General features: G+C 57.6%; 1 protein-coding gene across 1 annotated transcript in view; it reads left to right on the forward strand.

Annotated features, from left to right (window-relative positions):
• ATAD1 (ATPase family AAA domain containing 1) overlaps window positions 1-25,085 on the forward strand; it is a 30,219-nt gene that overhangs the window by 2,443 nt on the left and 2,691 nt on the right. The window contains exons 2-8 of the mRNA XM_054174768.1: window positions 1,161-1,336; window positions 4,983-5,081; window positions 5,994-6,114; window positions 11,665-11,865; window positions 15,224-15,330; window positions 18,847-18,936; window positions 22,631-22,681. Coding sequence (XP_054030743.1) covers window positions 1,175-1,336; window positions 4,983-5,081; window positions 5,994-6,114; window positions 11,665-11,865; window positions 15,224-15,330; window positions 18,847-18,936; window positions 22,631-22,681 — 831 coding nt within the window. The 5' untranslated portion in view covers window positions 1,161-1,174. The remainder of the gene's footprint in view (window positions 1-1,160; window positions 1,337-4,982; window positions 5,082-5,993; window positions 6,115-11,664; window positions 11,866-15,223; window positions 15,331-18,846; window positions 18,937-22,630; window positions 22,682-25,085) is intronic.

Raw genomic sequence — 25,085 nt, forward strand, 5'->3', positions numbered from 1 at the left:
CAGCTGGGCAGGAAGAATAACCTGCAGCAGCACAGGCTGGGAGGGGATCTGCTGGAGAGCAGCCCCAAGGAGAAGCACCTGGGAGTGCTGGGGGGCAGCAAGTTCTGCAGGGCACAGCAATGTGCCCTGGGGGCCAAGAAGGCCAAGGGGCTCCTGGGCTGCACTCAGCAGAGTGTGGCCAGCAGAGCCAGGGAGCTTCTCCTCCCCCTCTGCTCTGCCCTGCTGAGGCCCCAGCTGCAATCTTGCAGCCAGCTCTGGGCTCCCCAGCTCAGGAGGGACAGGGATCTGCTGGGGAGAGGCCAAGGGAGGGCTGCAAGGATGCTGAAGGGCCTGGAGCACTGCTGCTGAGCAGAGGCTGAGAGCCCTGGGGCTGCTGAGTGTGGAGAGGAGAAGGCTGAGAGGGATCTGAGCAATGTCTCTCAAGAGCTGAGGGCTGGGGGTCAGGCAGGAAGGGCCAGGGCCAGGCTCTGCTCACTGTGCCCTGCCATAGGCCAAGGGGCAAGGGATGGAAAGTGCAGGCCAGGAGGCTGCAGCTCAGCATGAGGAGGAACTTCTTGCCTGGGAGGCTCCCAGAGGCCTGGAGCAGGCTGCCCAGAGAGGTTGTGGAGTCTCCTTCTGTGGAGCCTTTGCAGCCCTGTCTGGATGTGTTCCTGTGTGCCCTGTGCTGGGTTCTCTGCTGCTGTTCTGGCAGGGGCTTGGCCTGGAAGCTCTCCAGAGCTCCCTTCCAACCCCTCACATCCTGGGAGGCTGTGGTCTGTGGCCCTGCATCCTTGGATCAGTGACAGCCACCAGAAGTCTCTCTTAGATGGAAGGTAACTTGGCACAGAGATAAAGTAACCTTTCTTACTTGGCTAGGGTGTTGTGTAGCTGCAAGGAGCAGAGGTTTCTCAAGGGGAGGGTGTAGGCAGGGCCTTGTTGCATCACCAGGGATCAGGGCCTCAGGTTGTTGCTGCCATTTCCTCTCTGCTGCCTGAAAGTGAAAACGAAAGAGTTTCCCTCCCTGCTGCCTGCTCTCATCTCCACACAGCTTTGTCTGCTGGGGCTCTGCTCTTGAGATGATTGATGGGAACTTGAGTCAGTGGTGTGTAAAGGGCAGGCAGATGTTTGCTCAGCTTTAATGCTTTTCCTTTCTCTTTCTCTTTGTGCTTCTCTCCCCTCAGAGCTGAGGGGCAGAATGGTCAACGCCGAAGCCTTCTCCCGCCCCCTGAGCCGGAATGAAGTGGTGGGCTTGATTTTCAGGTTGACCATCTTTGGTGCTGTGACCTATTTCACCATCAAGTGGATGGTGGATGCCATTGATCCCACCAGAAAGCAGAAAGTAGAAGCTCAGAAGCAGGTAGGATTTGACTCATGAATATTGCTGTGAAGTGCTGCTTGGTCACTGCTGGAATCACAGAGGCTGGAAGGGAGCTCAAGGCTCAGGCAGTGCCAACCCCCTGCCATGGGCAGGGACACCTCACACTGCAGCAGGTTGCTCACAGCCACCTCCAGCCTGGCTGCAAACACCTCCAGGCAGGAGGCTTCCACCACCTCCCTGGGCAACCTGGGCCAGGCTCTCACCACCCTCCTGGCCAACAACTTCTTCCTCACAGCCAATCTCAAGCTCCCCACTTCTCCTTTTGCTCCATCCCCCCCAGTCCTATCCCTCCCTCACCCCCTCCCAAGTCCCTCCCCAGCTTGCTTGCAGCCCCCTGCAGCTCCTGGCAGGCCACCAGAAGCTCTCCTGGGAGCCTTCTCCTCTCCAGCCTGCACAAGCCCAACTCTCTCAGGCTGTCTGCAGAGCAGAGCAGCTCCAGCCCTCTGCTCCTCCTCCTGGCCCTTCTCTGGGCACTTTCCAGCCCCTCCAGAGCCTTCCTGTGCTGGGGGCTCCAGCACTGGCCCCAGAGCTCCAGCTGTGGTCTCAGCAGAGTGGAGCAGAAGGGGAGAATCATGTCTCTTGTCCTGCTGGCTATGCATTCACTTATGGTTTGTTTTCCAGACCTTTTCCCAGCCCTGTGACCACCTCTGGCTCCACTCCAGCCCCTCAATGGCCCTCTTGGAATGAGGGGACCAAAACTGAACCCAGCACTCAAGGTGTGGCCCCCCCAGTGCTGAGTGCAGGGGGACAATCACTGCTGGTCACACTAGTGCTGATGCAGGCCAGGATGCTGGTGGCATTCTTGGCCACCTGGGCACACCCTGGCTCCTCTGCAGCTGCTGTGGATAGCTTGATGGCAGAGGCAGGGGCTGTAGTTGCTGATGCCAAAGAGGGCCCCTGCTGTCCACATGCCCTTTGAAGAAGTGCTTGCACTTTGTCCCTCTCTCCCTCTGCTCTCCCCTCACCTCCAACAGCAGTCAAAATGTCCTGGAAAAGGGAGACCAAAAAAACCCAAGCTGAAAAAAGTGGAACAGCCTCGCTGCTAGAATGAGCCAGAGGGGTTAATGCTCTGGGGAAGGGTTTGGGTGCATTTCAGAAGCTCAAGTTCAGGCTTTCCTTTGGAAAGTGTTGAAGGAAATGTTGCAACCTTTTGGTGTTGGGTTGGGTTTACTTTTTTGGTGGACACAAATTCCAGCAGCAGCTTTGTGCAGCCTGACTCTGTTTGGGTTTTTGTGGGGTTTTCCCCCTCCCCCCACCCCATGGTCCACTCTCTTCTCTCCCCTTCCCCTCTCTTTTGTTTCCTTTTTCTCTTTGTTCTCCTTTTTTCTCCTTCTCTTTGTTAAGGAAATCTCTAGTTAAAAACAAAAAAATCAAAGGCCCCACTTGAAGAGCTCAGCTTTCACAGTCTGCTTGCAGTGACCCCAAAGCACAGCAAGACTGGCTCACAGAATCAGCCAGGTTGGAAAAGCCCTCAGAGCTCATCAGATCCAACCTATGACCTAACACCCAGCACCTCCTGACAACTAAGCCATGGCTCCAAGTGCCACATCCAATCCCCTCCTGAACACCTCCAGGGATGGGGACTCCACCACTCGCAGCCAGCATGGGTTTAGGAAGGGCAGGTCCTGGCTGACCAACCTGATCTCCTTCTATGCCCAGGTGACTGCCTGGTGGATGTGGGGCAGGCTGTGGATGTGGTCTGCCTGGACTGCAGCAAGGCCTTTGACACTGTCCCCCACAGCAAACTCCTGGCCAAGCTGTCAGACCCTGGCCTGGGCAGCAGCTCTCTGAGCTGGGTTAGGAACTGGCTGGAGGCTGAGCCCAGAGAGTGGTGGTGAATGGTGCCACAGCCAGCTGGCAGCCAGGCACCAGTGGTGTGCCCCAGGGATCAGTGCTGGGCCCCAGCCTCTTTAACATCTTCATTGATGATCTGGATGAGGGCATTGAGTCCATCAGCAGTAAATTTGCTGACAACACCAAGCTGGGGGCAGGAGTTGATCTGCTGGAGGGCAGAGAGGCTCTGCAGAGGGACCTGGACAGGCTGGGCAGATGGGCAGAGGCCAAGGGCAGGAGATTGAACACATCCAAGTGCCAGGTGCTGCACATTGGCCACAGCAACCCCAGGCAGTGCTACAGGCTGGGGGCAGAGTGGCTGAGAGCAGCCAGGCAGAGAGGGACCTGGGGGTGCTGGTTGATGGTAGACTGAACATGAGCCTGCAGTGTGCCCAGGCAGCCAGGAGGGCCAATGGCATCCTGGCCTGCATCAGGAAGAGTGTGGCCAGCAGGAGCAGGGAGGTCATTGTGCCCCTGTACACTGCACTGGTTAGGCTGCACCTTGAGTCCTGTGTCCAGCTCTGGGCTCCTCAGGTTAGGAAAGAGGTTGAGCTGCTGGAAGGTGTCCAGAGAAGGGCAACAAAGCTGGGGAGGGGTCTGGGGCACAGCCCTGTGAGGAGAGGCTGAGGGAGCTGGGGTTGCTTAGCCTGGAGAGGAGGAGACTCAGGGGTGACCTTACTGCTCTCTACAACTACCTGAAGGGAGGTTGTAGCCAGGTGGGGGTTGCTCTCTTCTCCCAGACAGCCAGCACCAGAACAAGAGGACACAGTCTCAGGCTGCACCAGGGGAGGTTCAGGCTGGAGGTTAGGAGGAAGTTCTACACAGAGAGAGTGATTGCCCATTGGAATGGGCTGCCTGGGGAGGTGGTGGAGTCCCCATCCCTGGAGGTGTTCAGGAGGAGACTTGATGGGGTGCTTGGTGCCATGGGTTAGTTGATTAGGTGCTGTTGGATTGGTTGATAGGTTGGACACGATGATCTTGAAGGTCTCTTCCAACCTGTTCTGTTCTATATTCACCTCCCTGGGCAGCACATCCCAAGGACCAATCTCTCTGTCTGGGAAGAACTTTCTCCTCACCTCCAGCCTGAACCCCCCCTGGGCATTGTGCTGCTGGGCAAGCTGCTGTGGGTGCCCTGCTGGAGCAAGGTTGGGCTGGGTGAGCTCCGGGGGTCCCTCCCAACCTGACCATGCTGGGCTTTGGCGTGGTCCTGTGATTGATCTCTCCCCGGTGCAGTGCAGTGGAGGCTGAGTGCAGTTATGCTTTTTGGAACACCTCAGCTCCATCTCCCGGTGGGATGTGTGTGTGTGTTCATTTCCAGGGCTGTGAAGGAAGACAAGAAGCATGCCCAGCACTCCAGAGCTCTGTTTAATGACAAGTTTCAAGCTGTGCAGCTAAATCTTGCACCGACCTTTGAGGCCTGAGGGGCTCTTTGGCAGTGTAACACAGGTGCTTGGAAAGTCCTTCTGCAAATGATGTTTGAGCTGGGTCTAGCTGTGTGTCTCAACCCTGTCCTGAAGAGTAAACTCTAGTGTTTTGCTGTGTAGTTTGGTTGCTTTCCAGGCCATGCTGGCTGTGTATTGTGGGGGTGACACTGACTTGAACTGAGAGAGGACTCAGTGATACGAAGCCATAGGAGAAGCTTCTGCTCATTCCACTTCCTCTTCAGGTGTGACTTACAGAGAAGCTTTCCAGACTCCCACCAGCAGCTCTTTAAACAAACCCCACAGGATTTGCACTAAAGGGCAGAGTTCTTTCTCTGATGTTGGTGGTGGTTTCTTTGCCCCCTGCCCAGGCTGAGAAGCTGATGAAGCAGATCGGGGTGAAGAACGTCAAGCTCACCGAGTACGAAATGAGCATCGCTGCGCATCTGGTGGACCCCCTCAACATGCATGTAAGCAGCTGCTTCCTGAGGAGAGCCCCTCACAGATGGCACTTGGGTGGAAGGGAGCCTCCAAGGGCATCTTGGCCAGCCCCCCTGCAGGCAGCAGGGACAGCTCCAGCCAGAGCAGGCTGCCCAGGGACACAGCCAGGCTGAGCTTCAATGGCTCCAGGCATGGAGCCTCCAGCACCTCCCTGGGCAGCCTGTGCCAGTGTCTCCCCAGCCTCCCTGTGCAGAGCTTCCTCCTGATGGCCAACCTGGCTCTGCCCTGCTCCACTTCCAAACCATTGCCCCTGGTCCTATCCCCACAGCCCCTCCTGAACAGTCCCTCCCCAGCCTGCCTGGGGGTGCCCTGCAGATACTGAACTGCAGCTCTGAGGTCTGCCTGGAGCCTTCTCTGCTCCAGGCTGAACAGCTCCAACTCTCCCAGCCTGGCCCTGTAGGAGGAGGCTTCCAGCCCTATGATAATTTTGGAGTGGGTTTAGAGGAGGACAGCATCAGGTCCATGTCTCTCTTGTTTTGTGGCCCCAGCCCTGCAGGTGAGGTCTCCCCAGAGCAGAGCAGAGGGGCAGGATCCCTCTCTCCAGCTCTGGCCACACTGCTTTGGATGCAGCCCAGGCTGCCCTTGGCCTTCTGTGCTGCCAGTGCCCATTGCTGGCTCCTGGCCAGCTTCACTTCAGCCATGGAAGATCTTGTTTGCCTTTGGATTGCTTTGTTTGTCCTATTTCTGTACCTGTGGAAGTGCCTTGCTTGTAATGAATGAATTTAAACCTGAAAAGGCTTTGCTGAGAGCAGAGCTTTTTAGCATGATTTGTTGTAGGGTTTTTTTTGGTTGGTTGTGAATTTTAGAGGCCTTGCAGCACTTCTGAGCTTTGTGTTGGCAGGGTGTGGGAGAGCACTTCTAACACTGTTTGTCCACCTTAGGTGACCTGGAGTGATATTGCAGGCTTGGATGATGTCATTACAGACTTGAAAGACACTGTCATTTTGCCCATCAAGAAGAAATACTTGTTTGAGAATTCCAGGCTCCTACAGCCACCAAAAGGTAGGAAGGAAATGGTACAGAAGTCTGTGTTGGTCTTTAGGACCAGGGAAAATCCTCAGGTTCTTCCCTTTTGTGTGTGTCTTGCATGAAGTCAAGCTGTGGTGAGCCAGGTTTGTCTGAATAATGAAGCAATAACTGCCTTGCAGTGATTAATGTGGCACTTTGCTGCCCTCATCTCTATAGGCTGCATTGTTAACACCCTGAATGGTCAGGCTTTCCTTTCTGCACCCCACCAAAGCTCTGGGCAACCTGATCTAGGGGAGGATGTCCCTGCTGACTGCAGGGGGGTTGAACTCGCTGAGGTTTGGAGGTCCCTTCCAACCCAGACCATTCCCTGATTCATAGAATCATCAAATTCTCAGGGCTGGAAGGGACCTCGAGGCTCAGGCAGTGCCAACCCCCTGCCATGGGCAGGGACACCTCACACCGCAGCAGGTTGCTCACAGCCACCTCCAGCCTGGCTGCAAACACCTCCAGGCAGGAGGCTTCCACCATCTCCCTGGGCAACCTGGGCCAGGCTCTCACCACCCTCCTGGGGAACAACTTCTTCCTCACAGCCAATCTCAAGCTCCTCACTTCTACTTTTGCTCCAGCCCCCACAGTCCTATCCCTGCCTCACACCCTCACAAGTCCCTCCCCAGCTTGCTTGCAGCCCCCTGCAGATCCTGGCAGGCCACAATTAGGTCTCAGACTATATGATTCTATGACCTTACCCTTTGGTAGAGGTGAGCTCGAGCTGTGCTCTACAGCTTTGGTTACCATTTCTGCAGCCTCTACAAGGCTGTGTCATCACCATGAGGTGCCACTGTAAGCTTCTCTTGCAGACACCTGTCTGTTCTAGTCCTGGAACTTCCATTCCTTCAGAGAGACATTTGTACCCTGGAGATCCCTTGATTGTCTCTGGAGCTCCACAGTGTTGAGGCAGTGAGGAAACTGGCAGATGCCAACCTCCCACCAGGAAAGCAGAAGTTGGACTCCCTGCTGGCTTGCTTGCAGCCATAGTTGCTGTGTGTCACTGTGGGCAAGCAGAGCTTCAACCTAAAATCACAGAATCACAGAGTGCTCTGGGCTGGAAGGGAGCTCCAGAGCTCAGCCAGGCCAACCTCCCCACATTCAGCAGGGACATCCTCCACTGGATCAGGTTGCCCAGAGCCCTGGCCAGCCTCCCCTGGAATAGCTCCAGGCATGGAGCCTCAACCACCTCCCTGGGCAGCCTGCTGCAGTGTTCCAGCAGCCTCCTGGGGCACAACTTGTTCCTCACATCCAATCTCAATCTGCTCTGCTCTGCTTTGAAGCCCTTGCCCCTGCTCCTGTCCCTGCTGGCCCTTGGGAACAGTCTCTCTGCAGCCTTCTTGTAGCCCCTTCAGGTCCTGGAAGGCTGCTCTGAGGTCTCCTTGGAGCCTTCTCTTCTCCAACCCAGCTCCCTCAGCCTGGCCTTGTGGCAGAGGTGCTCCAGGCCTTGGATCATCTTTGTTTCTTATCTGGATCCATAGAGACACATGAACACTTAGAATCACAGAATGCTCTGGCTTGGAAGGGAGCTCCAGAGGTCATCCAGGCCAGCCCCCTGCACTCAGCAGAGACATCCTCCACTGGCTCAGGTTGCCCTGAGCCCTGGCCAGCCTCCCCTGGGATAGCTCCAGGCATGGAGCCTCAACCACCTCCCTGGGCAACCTGCTGCAGTGTTCCAGCAGCCTCCTGGACCTGATGATATTAAAGGTCTTTTCCAACCTGACTGATTCCATGATTCTGAGTTTGGTTTTTTCCTGCTCTGATCCCTAGAGTACTGCCCTCTGGAAACTCTTCATGACTTCCTCTCTGAGTGACTGGCTGCATTGCATGCCCTGAGTGATGCAAACTGAAGCACTTCTCTGACTGGCTTTAAGTTGCTGGGGTTTTTTTCCAGGCTGTTTTCTGCCTCTTAGGTCACAACCTGCAGAATGCCTGGAAAATTCCTTTGCTGTCATCAGCTGAAGGAGGGGGGAAAGAAAGAAAGAAAGGAAGGAATTATTCCTCTTTAAAGCACTCTTCCCATCTAGGGTGAGCTCCCCACTGCTGCTAGCAGCAGGAAATCTTTGCTTCAGGCCTCTGCTCCTCAGGCAGCTAAAGAGGGGCAAAAAAAGCCCTCCAGTGACTTTGTTGTGTGTCCAGGCTTGTTCCTCTCTCCTCAGGCAGCTGAAGAGGGGCAAAAAAAGCCCTCCAGTGACTTTGTTGTGTGTCCAGGCTTGTTCCTCTCTCCTCAGGCAGCGAAAGAGGGGCAAAAAAAGCCCTCCAGTGACTTTGTTGTGTTTCCAGGCTTGTTCCTCTCTCCTCAGGCAGCTAAAGAGGGGCAAAAAAAGCCCTCCAGTGACTTTGTTGTGTGTCCAGGCTTGTTCCTCTCTCCTCAGGCAGCTGAAGAGGGGCAAAAAAAGCCCTCCAGTGACTTTGTTGTGTTTCCAGGCTTGTTCCTCTCTCCTCAGGCAGCTGAAGAGGGGCAAAGAAAGCCCTCCAGTGACTTTGTTGTGTGTCCAGGCTTGTTCCTCTCTCCTCAGGCAGCTAAAGAGGGGCAAAGAAAGCCCTCCAGTGACTTTGTTGTGTGTCCAGGCTTGTTTGACCTCATGGTTTTGGTTGTTTGGTATCTTTTCCTCTTCCTTTTAGTTGTTTTCTTGACAGCTGTGTTACAAAAGCACTCCAGTAAATTCCTTCACTGTGACAAGCTTAAAAATAATATCAGCTGTCATCTTTAATTGTGGGGAATTTGGTTGAAAGCTTTGGGGACTCCTCTTCTCTTCCCCCCAACCCCCACCTCTGCAAGCTGTCTGTGTTAGCTAGGCTGAAAGTGGCTGTGAACAAGGCCTGCCAAATCCTTGCAGCAAGTGAGGAGGGTGTAGTTTGATCATGGAATCCTTGAGGGTGGAAAAGGCCTTTAGGATCAGCCAGTCCAGCCATTAACCCAGCACTGCCTGCACTGCTGCTGAGCATGGCCCTCAGCACCACAGCTCTGCAGCTGTGCAACACCTCCAGGGGTGGGGAATCCACCACTGCCCTGCACAGGCTGGGCAGCCTGTGTTTAGGAATCCTTTCTTCTAATGTCCAACCTAAGCCTCCCCTGGCACAGCTTGAGGCCATTCCCTCTCCTGCTGTCACTTGCTCCTTGGGAGCAGAGCCCAGCCCCCAGCTGGCTGCAGCCTCCTCTCAGCAGCTGCAGAGAGCAAGGAGGTCTCCCTCAGCCTCCTCTGCTCCACACTCCACACCCCCAGCTCCCTCAGCTGCTCCTCCCCAGCCCTCTGCTCCAGACCCTTCCCCAGCTCTCTTGCCCTTCTCTGGCCCTGCTCCAGCCCTCAAGCTCCTTCTGGCAGGGAGGGCCCAGAGCTGAAGGCAGCACTCAAGCTGTGGCCTCCCCAGTGCCCAGCCCAGGGCACAAGCCCTGCCCTGCTCCTGCTGCCCACACCATTGCTGCTGCAGGCCAGGCTGCTGCTGCCCTTCTTGCCCCCCTGGCCACTGCTGGCTCCTCTCCAGCTGCTGCCACCCAGCACCCCCAGGGCCTTTCCTGCTGGCCACTTTCCAGCCCCTCTGCCCCCAGCCTGGAGCCTTCCTGGGGTTGTGGTGACCCAGGGGCAGCACTCAGCACTTGGCCTTGTTGAACCTCATCCCATTGGCCTCATCCCATGGCTGCAGCCTGCCCAGGTCCCCCTGCAGAGCCTCCCTGCCCTCCAGCAGCTCAGCACTGCCACCCAAGTCAGTGTCACCTGAGGCTGCTTCAATCCCATGGTGCTGAAGATACCAAACAGAACTGGCCCCAGGACTGAGCCCTGGGGAGCACCACTGGTGACCAGCCACCAGCTGGAGCTAACTCCATTGCCCACCACTCTGAGGCCAGCCAGCAGAGCATCCACCCATCCAAGCCATGAGCTGGCAGTTCCCCCAGGAGGCTGCTGTGGGATATGATGTCTGAGGCTTTACTGAAGTCTGGGGAGACACATGCACAGCCTTTCCTCATCCACTAAGTGAGTCACAGAACTGCCAGGGCTGGAAGGGACCCCAAGGCTCAGGCAGTGCCAACCCCCTGCCATGGGCAGGGACACCTCACACTGCAGCAGGTTGCTCACAGCCACCTCCAGCCTGGCTGCAAACACCTCCAGGCAGGAGGCTTCCACCACCTCCCTGGGCAACCTGGGCCAGGCTCTCACCACCCTCTTGGGCAACAACTTCTTCCTCACAGCCAATCTCAAGCTCCCCACTTCTCCTTTGGCTCCATCCCCCCGAGTCCTATCCCTCCCTCACCCCCTCCCAAGTCCCTCCCCAGCTTGCTTGCAGCCCCCTGCAGCTCCTGGCAGGCCACCAGAAGCTCTCCTGGGAGCCTTCTCCTCTCCAGCCTGCACAAGCCCAACTCTCTCAGGCTGTCTGCAGAGCAGAGCAGCTCCAGCCCTCTGCTCCTCCTCCTGGCCCTTCTCTGGACCCCTCCCAGCCCCTCCAGAGCCTTCCTCCCAAACTGCACAACCCCAACTCCCTCAGCCTGCTGTGTACTTGAGCTTTGCTAACCTCAAACACCCACAGGGGAAAGAAAGGAAAACTCAACCGTTTGATTCATTCCAAAAGAAGGCAGCAGAGAGAGAAGCTCTGCTCTGGTTTTCACTGACAGCAAGTGAGAGATGCCTCTCTCTCAGCTTCCTCTGTGATCTGGTGCTGGTGAGCCTGCTCTGGCAGGGGGTTGGACTGGCTGAGCTTTGGAGCTCCCTTTCTAGCCCCTGAAATTCTGTGAGTCTGGGAACTTTGGGGTTTGGGGGTTTTTTCCCCCCCTAATGCCTCATCTAAATCTCCCCTCCTTGTCATGGGGTAGGAGAACAAGAGTCCCATCCCTGGAGGTGTTCAGGAGGGGATTGGATGTGGCACTTGGAGCCATGGTTTAGTTGTCAGGAGGTGCTGGGTGACAGCTTGGGCTGGATGATCACAGGATCACAGAACCACAGCATCACCAAGGTTGGAAGAGATCTCAAAGCTCATCGAGTCCAACCTGTCACCACAGACCTCATGGCTAGACCATGGCTCCAAGTGCCACATCCAATCCCCTCTTGAACACCTCCAGGGATGAGGACTCCACCACCTCCCTGGGCAGCACATCCCAAGGGTCAATCTCTCTGTCAGTGAAGAACTTTCTCCTCACCTCCAGCCTAAACTTCCCCTGGCACAGCTTGAGACTGTGTCCCCTTGTTCTGGTGCTGGGTGCCTGGGAGAAGAGACCAACCTCTGTTTGTCTACAACCTCCCTTCAGGTAGTTGTAGAGAGCAATGAGGTCTCCCCTGAGCCTCCTCTTCTCCAGGCTAAGCAACCCCAGCTCCCTCAGCCTCTCCTCCCAGGGCTGTGCTCAAGGCCTCTCCCCAGCCTCGTTGCCCTCTCTGGACACCTTCAGGTGTCTCCATGTCCTTCTTAATCTCTGAGGTCTTGATCTCTTGACCTCTGATCTCTTGATCTCTGGGGTCTTTTCCAACCTGGTTGATTGTGTGAGGTGAGGGTGGCTCAGGCCTGTCCAGCAGGCAGGCAGCATTCCCAGCTCTTGCTTTGCCCCCCCAGGGGTCCTTCTCTACGGCCCTCCCGGCTGCGGCAAGACCTTGATCGCCAAGGCGACGGCCAAGGAGGCAGGCTGCCGCTTCATCAACCTCCAGTCCTCCACCCTCACTGACAAGTGGTATGGGGAGTCCCAGAAGCTGGCTGCTGCTGTCTTCTCCCTTGCTATCAAGCTCCAGCCATCCATCATTTTCATTGATGAAATTGGTAAGTGTCCAGCTGGGCTCTGGGCTCGGGCTGGGGTTTTTCTGGGGGGTGACTCCAGCAGGAGGAGGTTCAAGGGAGCAGGAGGGGTTGGGCACTGAGCTGCTGGAGAGCAGGGAAGGGGACAAGGAGCTGGGGGTGCTGGGGGATGGGAGGCTCAGCAGGAGCCAGCAAGGAGCTCTGGTGGCCAAGAAGGCCAAGGGCCTCCTGGGGTGCATGAGAAGGGCTGTGGGGAGTGGAGGGGAGTGGAGTGGACCGGACCAGGTTGGAAAAGACCTCAGAGATCATCCAGTCCAACCTGTCACCCAGCACCATCCAATCATCCAAACCATTGCACCAAGGGCCTCATCCAGGCTCTTCTCAAACACGTCCAGGGATGGGGACTCCACCACCTCCCTGGGCAGCACATCCCAAGGGCCAATTACTCTTTCTGGGAAGAACTTCTTCCTAACATCCAGCCTAAACCTCCCCTGGCACAGCTTAAGACTGTGTCCTCTTGTTCTGGTGCTGGGTGCCTGGGAGAAGAGACCAACCCCCACCTGGCTACAACCTCCCTGCAGGGAGTTGGAGACAGCAAGAAGGTCTCCCCTGAGCCTCCTCTTCTCCAGGCTAAGCAACCCCAGCTCCCTCAGCCTCTCCTCACAGGGCTGTGCCCCAGACCCCTCCCCAGCTTTGTTGCCCTTCTCTGGACACCTTCCAGCAGCTCAACCTCTTTCCTAACCCTTGGGATCCAGAACTGGACACAGTAGAATCAGGGAGGTTCTGCTGCCCCTCTGCTCTGCCCTGCTGAGGCCACAGCTGGAATCTTGTGTCCAGCTCTGGGCCCCTCAGGTCAGGAAGGAGCTCAGGGAAGTGCTTGAGAGAGTCCATGGCAGAGGCACAGAGCTGCTGCAGGCAGGGGAAGATCTTCCTCAGGAGCAGAGCCTGAGGGAGCTGAGGGCTCTGGAGCTTGCAGAGGAGGAGCCTGAGAGGTGAGCTCCTTGCTGGGGCTCAAGCTGTGCAGGGGCAGTGCCCAGAGGCTGGAGCCAGGCTCTGCTGGGTGCTGCCCAGTGCCAGCACAAGGGGCAGTGCTGGAAGCTGAGGCAGAGGAAGTTGCATGGACAGAGGAGGGAGAAGTTTTTCCCTGTGAGGGTGCCAGAGGCCTGGAGCAGGCTGCCCAGGGGGGTTGTGGAGTCTCCCTCTGTGGAGAGATTCCAACCCTCCCTGGGTGTGTTGCTGTGTGAGCAGCCCTGGGTGCCCCTGCTCTGGCAGGGGCTTGGACTGGAGGAGCTTTGGAGCTCCCTTTCAGTCCCTCACATGCTGTGGGTCTGGGATTCAGCTGGGCTGCTGGCATCTGTTCCTTGGAGTGGGAATGGCACAAAGGTTAGGGATGGAAATGCTGTGGCCATGGGGCCAATGCAGGAGCTCTCTTCTCTCCAGTCCATGCCTCTTCCCCCACAGCCACTGCTGCTTCCTGCTCTTAGGGGAGGATGTCAGAGGCAGAAGCAGCTGCTGGTGATTTTTGTTGAAGAGAAGACTCAGGGGCATCTTAGGGCTTGCTTCCAGGACCTGAAGGGATCCTGCAGGAAGGCTGCAGAGAGACTTTGCCTGAAGGTGTCTGAGACAGGCTGATGGGGAGTGGTTTGGAGCTGAGGCAGAGCAGGGTCAGGCTGGAGCTGAGGAAGAAGTTCTTCAGTGTGAGGGGGCTGAGTCTCTGGCACAGGCTGCCCAGGGAGGCTGTGGCTGCTTCCTCCCTGGAGGTGTTCAAAGCCAGGCTGGATGAGGCCTTGGGCAGCCTGGGCTAGTGGAGAGGTGTCCCTGCCCATGGCAGGGGGGTTGGAGTAGAGGAGTTCTGAGGTCCCTTCCAGCCTGAGCTATGAAATACACCTCAGTGCCTCTGCTGGGAGGACACCTAATGGAAAACAGGCTGAGGCAGTAGGAGAGGGTGCTCAGCCTGCAAGGCAGCAGAGCTGCAGCTGTGCAGTGCCTTTGGGCTTGGCATGGTAGGGTTTAAGTCCTCCTGAACTTGTTGGCTCTTGGCACTGCTGCTTCTAGAGAGGGAGTTGTACACCTTGCAGTAACAGAGCCTGGCAGAGTTCTAACCTTCCCACTTTAGCCTGGGGAAGGGGCTGCCTTCTGGAGATGCATTTTAGCCTTAAGGAGAGGTGTGACAGCTGTGGGCTTGCTGCTGCTGGGAGTCCTTTAGGGAACCCCTGGCAGAGTTAGAGCTCTAACAGCCTTGTAGCCTGCATCAGTGCTGCAGCTTGCTGCTTGCCTGTGTGCTTTGACCTAAACCACAAACTCCCAGAGCTGGCAGGGCTGGAAGGGAGCTCAAGGCTCAGGCAGTGCCAACCCCCTGCCATGGGCAGGGACACCTCACACTGCAGCAGGTTGCTCACAGCCACCTCCAGCCTGGCTGCAAACACCTCCAGGCAGGAGGCTTCCACCACCTCCCTGGGCAGCCTGTGCCAGGCTCTCACCACCCTCCTGGCCAACAACTTCTTCCTCACAGCCAATCTCAAGCTCCCCACTTCTACTTTGGCTCCATCCCCCCCAGTCCTGTCCCTCCCTCACCCCCTCCCAAGTCCCTCCCCAGCTTGCTTGCAGGCCCCTGCAGCTCCTGGCAGGCCACCAGAAGCTCTCCTGGGAGCCTTCTCCTCTCCAGCCTGCACAAGCCCAACTCTCTCAGGCTGTCTGCAGAGCAGAGCAGCTCCAGCCCTCTGCTCCTCCTCCTGGCCCTTCTCTGGACCCCTTCCAGCCCCCCCAGAGCCTTCCTGTGCTGGGGGCTCCAGCACTGGCCCCAGAGCTGCAGCTGTGGTCTCAGCAGAGTGGAGCAGAGGGGCAGAATCCCCTCCCTGGCCCTGCTGGCCACACTTCTCTTGCTGCAGCCCAGGCTCTGCTTGGCTCTCTGGGCTGCAAGTGCTCCCTGCTGGCTCCTGCTGAGCTTCTCCTCCCCCAGCACCCCCAAGGCCTTTCCTGCAGGGCTGCTCTCCAGCCAGTCCCTGCCCAGCTGGGATTGGTGCCTGGGATTGCCCTGAGCCAGCTGCAGGACCTTGCCCTTGCTCTTGTTGACCCTCCTGAGGTTGGGTTGAGCATCCTCAGGCTTGCAACATTCAGGGAGGGGAGGGGAAAGTTTGGAGCCCCAGCTTTGGGGCAAGCTGACTTGGGAGGAGCCTGCTGCTGTGCTGCAGGTGGTAATGTGGTGAGGTCTCAACTCTCCTCATCTGCATCACCAGAAGTATTTTCCCTGGGTTGTCAGTGTTCATTAAGAGCAGGTGTTGGTGAGATAGAGAGCAGCACAGATCAGCCCAGGAGGAATGCAGCAGCCTGGTGTCTGGGGCAGGCTGGGAGGTAAACTCTGGTCCTGAAACCTTCCTTCCAGATTCCTTCTTGAGAAATCGATCGAGTTCTGACCACGAAGCCACAGCAATGATGAAAGCTCAGTTCATGAGCCTGTGGGATGGACTGGACACAGATTACAACTGCCAGGTGAGTACAGAGGGGGGCCAGAAAAGGAGCCTGGTTCTTGGTGACTGTGCATGGAGCCATGGGGGAAGGGGAGCAGGCTGCCTGTAGCCATTGCTGCCAGCAGAGGCTCTTCACCTGTAACCTGGTCATAGAATCACAGAATGGCTCAGGCTGGAAGGCACCTCAGAGATCATCCACTCCAAACCCCTGCCATGGGCAGGGACACCTCTCATCTAGACCTGGTTGCCTCATCCAGCCTGGCCTTGAACACCTCCAGGGAGGGAGCAACCACCACCTCCCTGGGCAGCCTGCTCCAGAGTCTCACCACCTTCATGGGGAAGAACTTCTTCCCCAGCTCCACTCTGACCCTGCTCTGCCTCAGCTCCAAACCATTGCCCCCTGTCCTGTCTCAGACACCCTCAGCAAAAGTCTCTCTGCAGCCTCCCTGCAGGATCCCTTCAGCTCCTGGCAGGCAGCTCTGAGGTCCCCCTGGAGCCTTCTCCTCTCCAGGCTGCACAGCCCCAGCCCCCTCAGCCTGTGCTCACAGCAGAGCTGCTCCAGCCCTTGGAGCATCTTTGTGGCCTCCTCTGGCCTCTCTCCAGCAGCTCTGTGTCCTTCTCCTGCTGGGGACAGCAGAGCTGGAGGCAGGAGTGGAGGTGAGGTCTGAGCAGAGCAGAGCCCAGGGGCAGAATCCCCTCTGCTGCCCTGCTGCCCACCCTGCTGTGGCTGCAGCCCAGCACACAGCTGCCTGAGGGCTGCAGGAGGGTACTGCTGGCCCCTGGGGAGCTGCTCAGCACCCAGCACCCCCAAGGCTCTTTCTTCAGGGCTGCTCCCAACCCACTCTGCACCCAGCCTGGATTTGTGGCTGGGATTGGCCCAAGCCAGCTGCAAAACCTTGCCCTGTGACTTGTTGAACCTCCTGCAGCTGGCACTGGCCCAATGCAGTGTTCCCATGTGAAGGGAATGAGGTGAATTATCTGAACAGATCACTCTTCATACCTCTTATATAGGTACTTGGGGTTCAGTTAAGAGATGTCAAAAGGCAACTATTAAATGGAGTCATGCTTCTATCCCATTATCCCTGCACACTTCAGGCCTCCTCTCAGTCTCAACAGGAATGGTGTCTCTTGGAGCACAGACAGACCAACAGAAGCTGCTGATGCTGTGGAAACAAAGGGTAGGGTAGGATAGGATAGGATAGGATAGGATAGGATAGGATAGGATAGGATAGGATAGGATAGGATAGGATAGGATAGGATAGGATAGGATAGGATAGGATAGGATAGCATAAACCAGGTTGGAAGAAACCCCAAACATCTCTCAGTGGGCTTGAATGGAGCATAGAGGGAAGCCTGCTGGATGTGTGTCTGAGCTCTCACTTGGAGCAATTACAGAACCCCAGCATGGTCAGGTTGGAAGGGACCTCTGGAGCTCACCCAGTCCAACCTTGCTCCAGCAGGGCACCCCCCAGCAGCTTGCCCAGCAGCACAATGCCCAGGGGGAGTTGGAAGCTCTCCACCCCAGGAGACTCCACAACCTCTCTGGGCAGCCTGCTCCAGGCCTCCAGCAGCCTCACACCAAACAACTTTCTCCTCCTGCTCACATCCAACCTCCTGCCTGCCACTCTGTGCCCCTTGGCCTGGCCCTGGGCACCACTCAGCAGAGCCTGGCCCCAGCCTCTTGCCCCCCACAGCTCCTTTAGCTCTTGCTGAGCATTGCTCAGCTGCCCTCTGGGGCTGCTCTCCTGCAGGCTCTCAGCCCCAGGGCTCTCAGCCTTTGCTGCTGCCAGAGCTGCTCCAGGCCCCTCAGCAGCTTTGCAGCCTGCCCTGGACTCTCAGCAGTTCCTGGCTCTGTGGGACTGGGGTCCCAGCACTCCCCACACACACAACTCCTCAGGGAGGGAGAGGAGAGGACTGCCCCAGGCCTGGTGCAGCAGAGCCCTCTTGGCCCCCGTGCAGTGCCACCCCTAGGTGGCAGGGTGGCTCTGCTCTGCCACAAGCCAAGCTGGCAGGCCTGCCTTGGCAAGGCTGAGCTCAAAGGAAAGGGGTATTGATAAGAGGTTAATTGCCCTGGCATTTGTCACTTGGGTGCCTTGAGTGTTTGCCCTGTACATAACTTAGCAGAACAGCTGAGAGAGCAGAGCTGAGCTGAATAGGAGTCAGTTTGCTCTCACCTGGAAGGGAGCCCAAGGAGCTGAGCTGTGCTCCTGCACTGCACACAGCTTCCCTCTGTCTTTTAAAGCTTCTGTGGATGATTAAAGAGGAAAACTCCAACGTTTTAGCACTGCACCTCAGAATGGCTCAGCTTGGAGGGGACCTCAGAGAGCATCTACTCCACCCCCCTGCCATGGGCTGGGCCACAGAGTCACAGAATGGTTTGGGTTGAGAGGGACCTTCAAGATCATCTAGTTCCAAGCCCCTGCCATGGGCAGGGACACCTCCTACTAAGCCAGCTTGCTCCAGGCCCCAGCCACCCTGCCTTTCAGTACTGCCAGGCTTGGAGCCTCCACAGCTTCTCTGGGCTACCTGTTCGCTGCCTCACCACCACCACAGGGAAGGGTTCTGACTGACTGTCTCATCTCAGTCCAGCTTCCTCCAGTTGGTAACCACCACCCCTCATCATGTCATTCCATGCCTGTGTTAAAAGTTCTTCTCCAGCTCTCCTGGAGGACCCCTTCACATTCTGGAAGGCTGCTCTAGGGTCTCCCTGCAGCCCCTACACTCAGCTGCCCAAGGCCTCATCCAGCCTGGCCTTCAACACCCCCAGGCAGGAGGCAGCCACAGCCTCCCTGGGCAGCCTGTGCCAGAGTCTCCCCAGCCTCCTACTAAAGAACTTCTTCCTCAGCTCCAGTCTGACCCTGCTCTGCCTCAGCTCCAAACCATTGCCCCCTGTCCTGTCTCAGACACCCTCAGGCAAAGTCTCTCTGCAGCCTCCCTGCAGGATGCCTTCAGGTCCTGGCAGGCAGCTCTGAGGTCCCCCTGGAGCCTTCTCCTCTCCAGGCTGCACAGCCCCAGCCCCCTCAGCCTGTGCTCAGAGCAGAGCTGCTCCAGCCCTTGGAGCATCCTTGTGGCCTCCTCTGGGCTCTCTCCAGCAGTCCCATGCCCTGTGCTTTAGTGTGCTTGGCCAGTCTGCTCAGCTGCTTGGCCTTCAGTTTCCATCAGAGCCCTCACCTGCCACGGTTCTTAATAGCTTATCAAAAGGTCTCCTTGCAGGTCCCTTCCAGACCACCAGGAGCTGAGGAGAGAACAGCATGACACACAAGGGGGAAGGTTTGGGTTACTGCTGGGGCTTTGGACTTTCAAACTGGGCAGAGAAGGGGCTGAGGCTGCTGGAGGAGTCCCCACTCAGGAGCTGCTGTGTGGTGCTGCTGCTCTGCTGAGCTACCTCGTTGCTGAAAGCAGCAGCAGGGAGCCTTGTGCAACTCCTCTGGATGTTGATGTTCTTGATAAAAGTGTGGAAGGCTTTTGAAACTCCACTCCAGGGATGTTTTCCAAAGCTGGTTTCAGGCTGACTGGTTTCATCTGTTGCTGCACACAGGTCATAGTGATGGGAGCCACCAACCGTCCCCAGGACCTGGACTCTGCCATCATGAGGAGGATGCCAACTCGCTTCCACATCAACCAGCCTGTGAGTCCCCCTGGCCTGCCCTCAGCTCCAGAGCTCCAGGAGCTTTGTCAGACAGGGAACCTGTGTCTTGAGGGGGCCACAAAAAAAGGGATCAGGGGATTGGAGCACCTCTGCATCCAAAGCAGTGTGGCCAGAGATGGAGAGTGGGGATCCTGCTGAGACCTTACCTGCAGGGCTGTGGCCACCTCTGGAGGCCTCAACACAAGAGAGAGATGGACCTGATGGAGAGGGTCCAGAGCAGTGCCATGAAAAATCACACCTCTGCTATCAGGACAGGCTGAGGGAGCTGAGGGTGTTCAGCCTGCAGAAGAGAAGGCTGCAGGGAGACCTTAGAGCAGCCTGCCAGGACCTGAAGGGGCTACAGGAACTGGCTGGAGGCTGAGCCCAGAGAGTGGTGGTGAATGGTGCCACAGCCAGCTGGCAGCCAGGCACCAGTGCTGTGCCCCAGGGATCAGTGCTGGGCCCCAGCCTCTTTAACATCTTCATTGATGATCTGGATGAGGGCATTGAGTCAGCCATCAGCAAGTTTGCAGATGACACCAAGCTGGGGGCAGATGTTGGTCAGTTAGAGGCCAGAAGGGCTCTGCAGAGGGACCTCGACCCACTGGACAGATGGGCAGAGGCCAACAGGATGGCATTCAACAAGTCCCAGTGCCAGGGGCTGCACTTTGGCCACAGCAACCCCAGGCAGAGCTACAGGCTGGGGGCAGAGTGGCTGAGAGCTGCCAAACAGAGAGGGACCCGAGGGTGCTGATTGACAGCTGCCTGAACATGAGCCAGCAGTGTGCCCAGGGGGCCAAGAAGGCCAAGGGCATCCTGGCCTGCATCAGGAATAGTGTGGCCAGCAGGAGCAGGGAGGTCATTGTGCCCCTGGACTCTGCTCTGGTTGGGCCACACCTTGAGTCCTGTGTCCAGTTCTGGGCCCCTCAGTTTAAGAAGGACATTGAGAGATTTGAAGGTGTCCAGAGAAGGGCAACAAGGCTGGGGAGAGGCCTTGAGCACAGCCCTGGGAGGAGAGGCTGAGGGAGCTGGGGTTGCTTAGCCTGGGGAAGAGGAGGCTCAGGGGAGACCTCATTGCCCTCTACAACTACCTGAAAGGTGGTTGTAGCCAGGTGGGGGTTGGTCTCTTCTCCCAGGCAGCCAGCACCAGAACAAGAGGACACAGTCTCAAGCTGTGCCAGGGGAGGTTTAGACTCGAGGTGAGGAGAAAGTTTTTCCCAGAGAGAGTTGTTGGCCATTGGAATGTGCTGCCCAGGGAGGTAGTGGAGTCCCCATCCCTGGAGGTGTTCAAGAGGGGATTGGATGTGGCACTTGGTGCCATGGTCTAGCCATGAGGTCTGTGGTGACAGCTTGGACTTGATGATCCTTGAGGTCTCTTCCAACCTTGGTGATACTGTGGTACAAGAAGGCTGCAGAGAGGCTGTTCCCAAAGGCCTGCAGGGACAGGAGCAGGGGCAATGGCTTCAAAGCAGAGCAGAGCAGATTGAGATTGGATGTGAGGAACAAGTTGTGCCCCAGGAGGCTGCTGGAACACTGCAGCAGGCTGCCCAGGGAGGTGGTTGAGGCTCCATGCCTGGAGCTGTTCCAGGGGAGGCTGGCCAGGGCTCTGGGCAGCCTGATCCAGTGGAGGATGTCCCTGCTGAGTGCAGGGGGCTGGGTGAGCTCTGGAGCTCCCTCCCAAGCCAGAGCACTCTGTGATTCTGGGTCCTTTTGATGTCCTTGTGGTCTGTTAGAAGCATGCACAGAACTTGGCTTCTTCATGGGAGGTTTCTTGCAGAGATCCTGAGTCCTTGGCTGTTTATCTGAACCAACTCTGTGTCCTCTGAGGGCTTCCCACCCTTGGTCTTCATCTTGGCTTAGATACTGAGAAGAACTCAGTGTTCACCTGAAGGCAGCCACAAAAAGCCCAAGAGTGGCCTCACAGCCCTGCCTGCAGGAGGACTGGCAGCCAGAGCAGAGAGTCTCAAGGAGCAGGTCCCTCTTGCCTGCCATCCTCCCCTTCTCACCACACAACCTCTCATTCTGAGGGAGGAATGAAGGCAGCGTTGCAGAGCCTGCGTCCTTCTCAGGGCTGCCCACAGGCAGGCACTGCAAGCAGCCTGGGACACTGATGCTACTGTGATCTATGCAGTCATGAAGATCTTTCTCAATGATGCCAGCCACCACCAGCTTACCCTGACTACCTCTGTTGCTGTCCTCACCCTTTCCAAGGTGGCTGAAGCCTCCTTGCCACGCTTGGTGCTGTCAGAAGTCTCTCCCTGTGCCTCTGTCAGGGGGAGCTCGGTCCTGGCTGTGGCTGTTGCCTTTTGGCTGCAGCAGTACCTTTCATTTTTCACTTCCATGCAGCAGCTCAGAGACCAAACTGGAGGAGCAGATCTCTGGCTGGTTGTGCAAGAGAGGAGCCCTCTTGCCAGAGCCATGCTGGGCTGGGTCCCAGCCCTGCTGGGCAGGTGCAGCTGGGAACAAGGAGCGTTGGAGGCTCAGTCACCGCCCAGCCGAGCTGCCTGCTCCGGGGCCTGCACACCCCTGCCTCACCTGCTCCTGCTCCTGCTCCTGAGGAGGCCAGGGAGCAGCCATCTGCCACTCCAGTGACATTCATGAAGGGCAAGGGTCAAGTCCTGCAGCTGGGGAAGGACAACCCCCTGCAGCAGTGCAGCCTGGGGGCTGACCACTTGGAGAGCATCTCTCAGTGGAAGGACCTGGTGGGCAACAGGATACCCCTGAGCCAGCAGGACAAGAAGGCCAAGGGCATCCTGGGCTGCATCAAGAGGAGTGTGGCCAGCAGGTCAAGGGAGGTTCTCCTGCCCCTCTGCCCTGGTGAGGCCTCACCTGGGGTACTGTGTCCAGCTCTGGGCTCCCCAGCTCAAGAAGGGCAATCCAGGCACAGATCCAGGCTGGGGGAGGAGTGGCTGAGAGCAGCCTGCAGGAGAAGGCCTTGGGGGTGTCAGGGGGTGACAAAGTCCCCAGGAGCTGCCCAGGTCCCTGGCAGCCCAGAGCCAGCTGAGTGCTGAGCTGCAGGCAGAGCAGGGAGAGCAGCAGCACAGGGAGGGGATTCTGCCCCTCTGCTCTGCTCTGCTCAGAGCCCACCTGCAGCACTGCCTCCAGCTCTGGGGCCCCCAGCACAAGAAGGACCTGGAGCTGCTGGAGAGGCTCCAGAGGAGGCCACCAAGATGAGCAGAGGCTGCAGAAGCTCCCCTGTGGGGCCAGGCTGGGAGAGTTGGGGCTGTGCAGCCTGCAGAGGAGAAGGCTCCAGGCAGACCTCAGAGCAGCCTTGCAGGACCTGAAGGGCTCCAGGAGAGCTGGAGAGGGACTTTGGACAAGGGCTGGGAGTGCCAGGCCCAGGGACAATGGCTTTGAGCTGGGAGAGGAGAGATTGAGAGTGGAGAGGGGGAAGAAATTGTTGAGAGTGAGGGTGGGGAGAGCCTGGCACAGGCTGCCCAGGGAGGCTGTGGCTGCCTCCTGCCTGGAGGTGTTGGAGGCCAGGCTGGATGAGTCCTTGAGCAGCCTGTGCTGGTGGGGAGTGGGTTGGAACTGGGTGGTCTTCAGGGTCCCTTCCAACCCAAACCATTCTGTCACTCTGAATCCCCAGCCTGAGGGATCAGCTGGTGCCCCTGAGCAGCCTGGAGGCAGATGTTCCAGCCTCCCATGCCTTTGGGTCTTGTACTCTAAGAGCTTTCCCTCTCTTTTGTTTCAGGCCCTGAAACAGAGAGAAGCCATCTTGAAGCTGATCTTGAAGAATGAAAATGTAAGTAGCCTCCTGGATGTGCTGTGTGGCTCAGGCCAGGAGTGCAGGCTGGGGAGCTGCACAAAGCTCCTTTTCTGACTGCCTGGAGTGAGGTGGAGATGATCTGCCAGGGTGCTGCTAACTGAGGAACCATCCAGGTTTGGGATGTGGTGCTGAAGCCAAGCAGGAGAGTTGCCTCCTGGCTGGAGCACAAGCCTGAGGTGTGAGCAGCAGGCTAGGGCTGTGTCAGCTCTGAGGAAGAGGACTCTCAGGCTCCATCTCCTGGTTATGGCCCCAGCACTGCTGAAGGGGAATCACCTTTGCCTATCACCTTGGTCAGTGGAGGAAGCTTCAAGAGTTCAGGAAGCAAGGAGGAGAGCTTCTGAGTTCTGCTTTGCCTCTGTCCAGTCAGGCTGAGAGGTGTGACACTTCTCATCCCTGCTTCACTTCTCCTTCAGGGCAAAGCTGCTCTAGGTGTTGTTTTATGGTAGTCCTGCACTTGGGTCACAACAACCCCATGGACACAAGCTTGTGGCTTGGGGAAGCTTTCTGCCTAGCAGAAAAAGACCTGGGGGTGCTGGTCAACAGCCAGCTGAAGTGCCCAGGGGGGCAAGAAGGGCAGCAGCAGCCTGGCCTGCAGCAGCAATGGTGTGGGCAGCAGGAGCAGGGCAGGGCTTGTGCCCTGGGCTGGGCACTGGGGAGGCCACAGCTTGAGTGCTGGCTTCAGCTCTGGGCCCTCCGTGCCAGAAGGAGCTTGAGGGCTGGAGCAGGGCCAGAGAAGGGCAAGAGAGCTGGGGAAGGGTCTGGAGCAGAGGGCTGGGGAGGAGCAGCTGAGGGAGCTGGGGGTGTGGAGTGTGGAGCAGAGGAGGCTGAGGGAGACCTCCTTGCTCTCTGCAGCTGCTGAGAGGAGGCTGCAGCCAGCTGGGGGCTGGGCTCTGCTCCCAAGGAACAAGGGACAGGAGGAGAGGAAATGGCCTCAAGTTGCCCCAGGGGAGCTTTAGGTTGGACAGCAGAAGAAACTTCTTCTCTGAAGGGGTTTTCAGCCCCTGGCCCAGGCTGCTCAGGGAGTTGGTGGAATCCTCATCCCTGCAGGCATTTCAGAGCTGCAGAGATGTGGTGCTGAGGGCCATGGCTTAGCCCCAGCCTTGGCAGAGCTGGAGTGGGGCCAGGCTCTGCTGAGTGGTTCCAAGGGGCACAGAGTGGCAGGCAGGAGGTTGGATGTGAGCAGGAGGAGAAAGTTGTTTGGTGTGAGGCTGCTGGAGGCCTGGAGCAGGCTGCCCAGAGAGGTTGTGGAGTCTCCTGGGGTGGAGAGCTTCCAACCCCCCCTGGGCACTGTGCTGCTGGGCAAGCTGCTGGGGGTGCCCTGCTGGAGCAGGGGCTGGGGGATGCCCAGAGGTCCCTCCCAGCCCCTCCACGTTGGGATCTGGGAATGTGGAGGTTAGTTTTTGGTTGCCTCTTCTTTCCTGGTTTTTTGGGGCTGTTTTTTGCTCAGCCCCAGAGTTTTCTTTGGTTTCTCTGTGTGCAGGGAGCCCTTTGGAGAGCTCAGCAAAAGGACCTTTTTGAAAGCTGAAAGAAAATGAAGGCTGAGAAAGGTCTTAGGGCAGGCAGGAACACCTCCAGGAGGAGGCTGTTGTGTGCCTTTGGTTGTCCTAGTGAGAGAGTGCAGAGGGGAGGTCAGGCTTGACTAATCTCATAGCCTTCTGTGATGTCCTGACTGAAGGGGGAGGTGCAGGCAGGCCAGGGGGTGGTCTGCCTTGAACTTAGCAAAGCCTTTGCCACTGTCTCCCATAGCAGCCTTGTGAGCAAGCTCAGGAGGTGTGGGACAGAAGAGCAGACCCTGAGAGGAACTGGGAACTGTTAGAGTGCAAAGAGTGATGGTCAGTGGTGCCAAGCCCAGCTGCAGGGCTGTGAGCAGTGGAGTCCCCCAGGGATCAGTGCTGGGTCTGATGCTGTTCAACATCTTCATCAGTGACACTGAGACAGACAGACAGACAGTCTGCTTACCAAGGTTGCTGATGATACAGAGCTGGGAGGCTTGGCTGAGACAGCTGAAGGCTGTGAGGCCATTCAGAGCCTTGGACAGGCTGAGAGCTGGGCAGAGAGGAACCTCCTGAGGGTCAGCAAGGATGAGAGCAGAGCCCTGCAGCTGGGCAGGAAGAATAACCTGCAGCAGCACAGGCTGGGAGGGGATCTGCTGGAGAGCAGCCCCAAGGAGAAGCACCTGGGAGTGCTGGGGGGCAGCAAGTTCTGCAGGGCACAGCAATGTGCCCTGGGGGCCAAGAAGGCCAAGGGGCTCCTGGGCTGCACTCAGCAGAGTGTGGCCAGCAGAGCCAGGGAGCTTCTCCTCCCCCTCTGCTCTGCCCTGCTGAGGCCCCAGCTGCAATCTTGCAGCCAGCTCTGGGCTCCCCAGCTCAGGAGGGACAGG

Source organism: Dryobates pubescens, chromosome 30 (genome assembly GCF_014839835.1).
Source record: "Dryobates pubescens isolate bDryPub1 chromosome 30, bDryPub1.pri, whole genome shotgun sequence".
NCBI classification, from domain to species: domain Eukaryota; kingdom Metazoa; phylum Chordata; class Aves; order Piciformes; family Picidae; genus Dryobates; species Dryobates pubescens.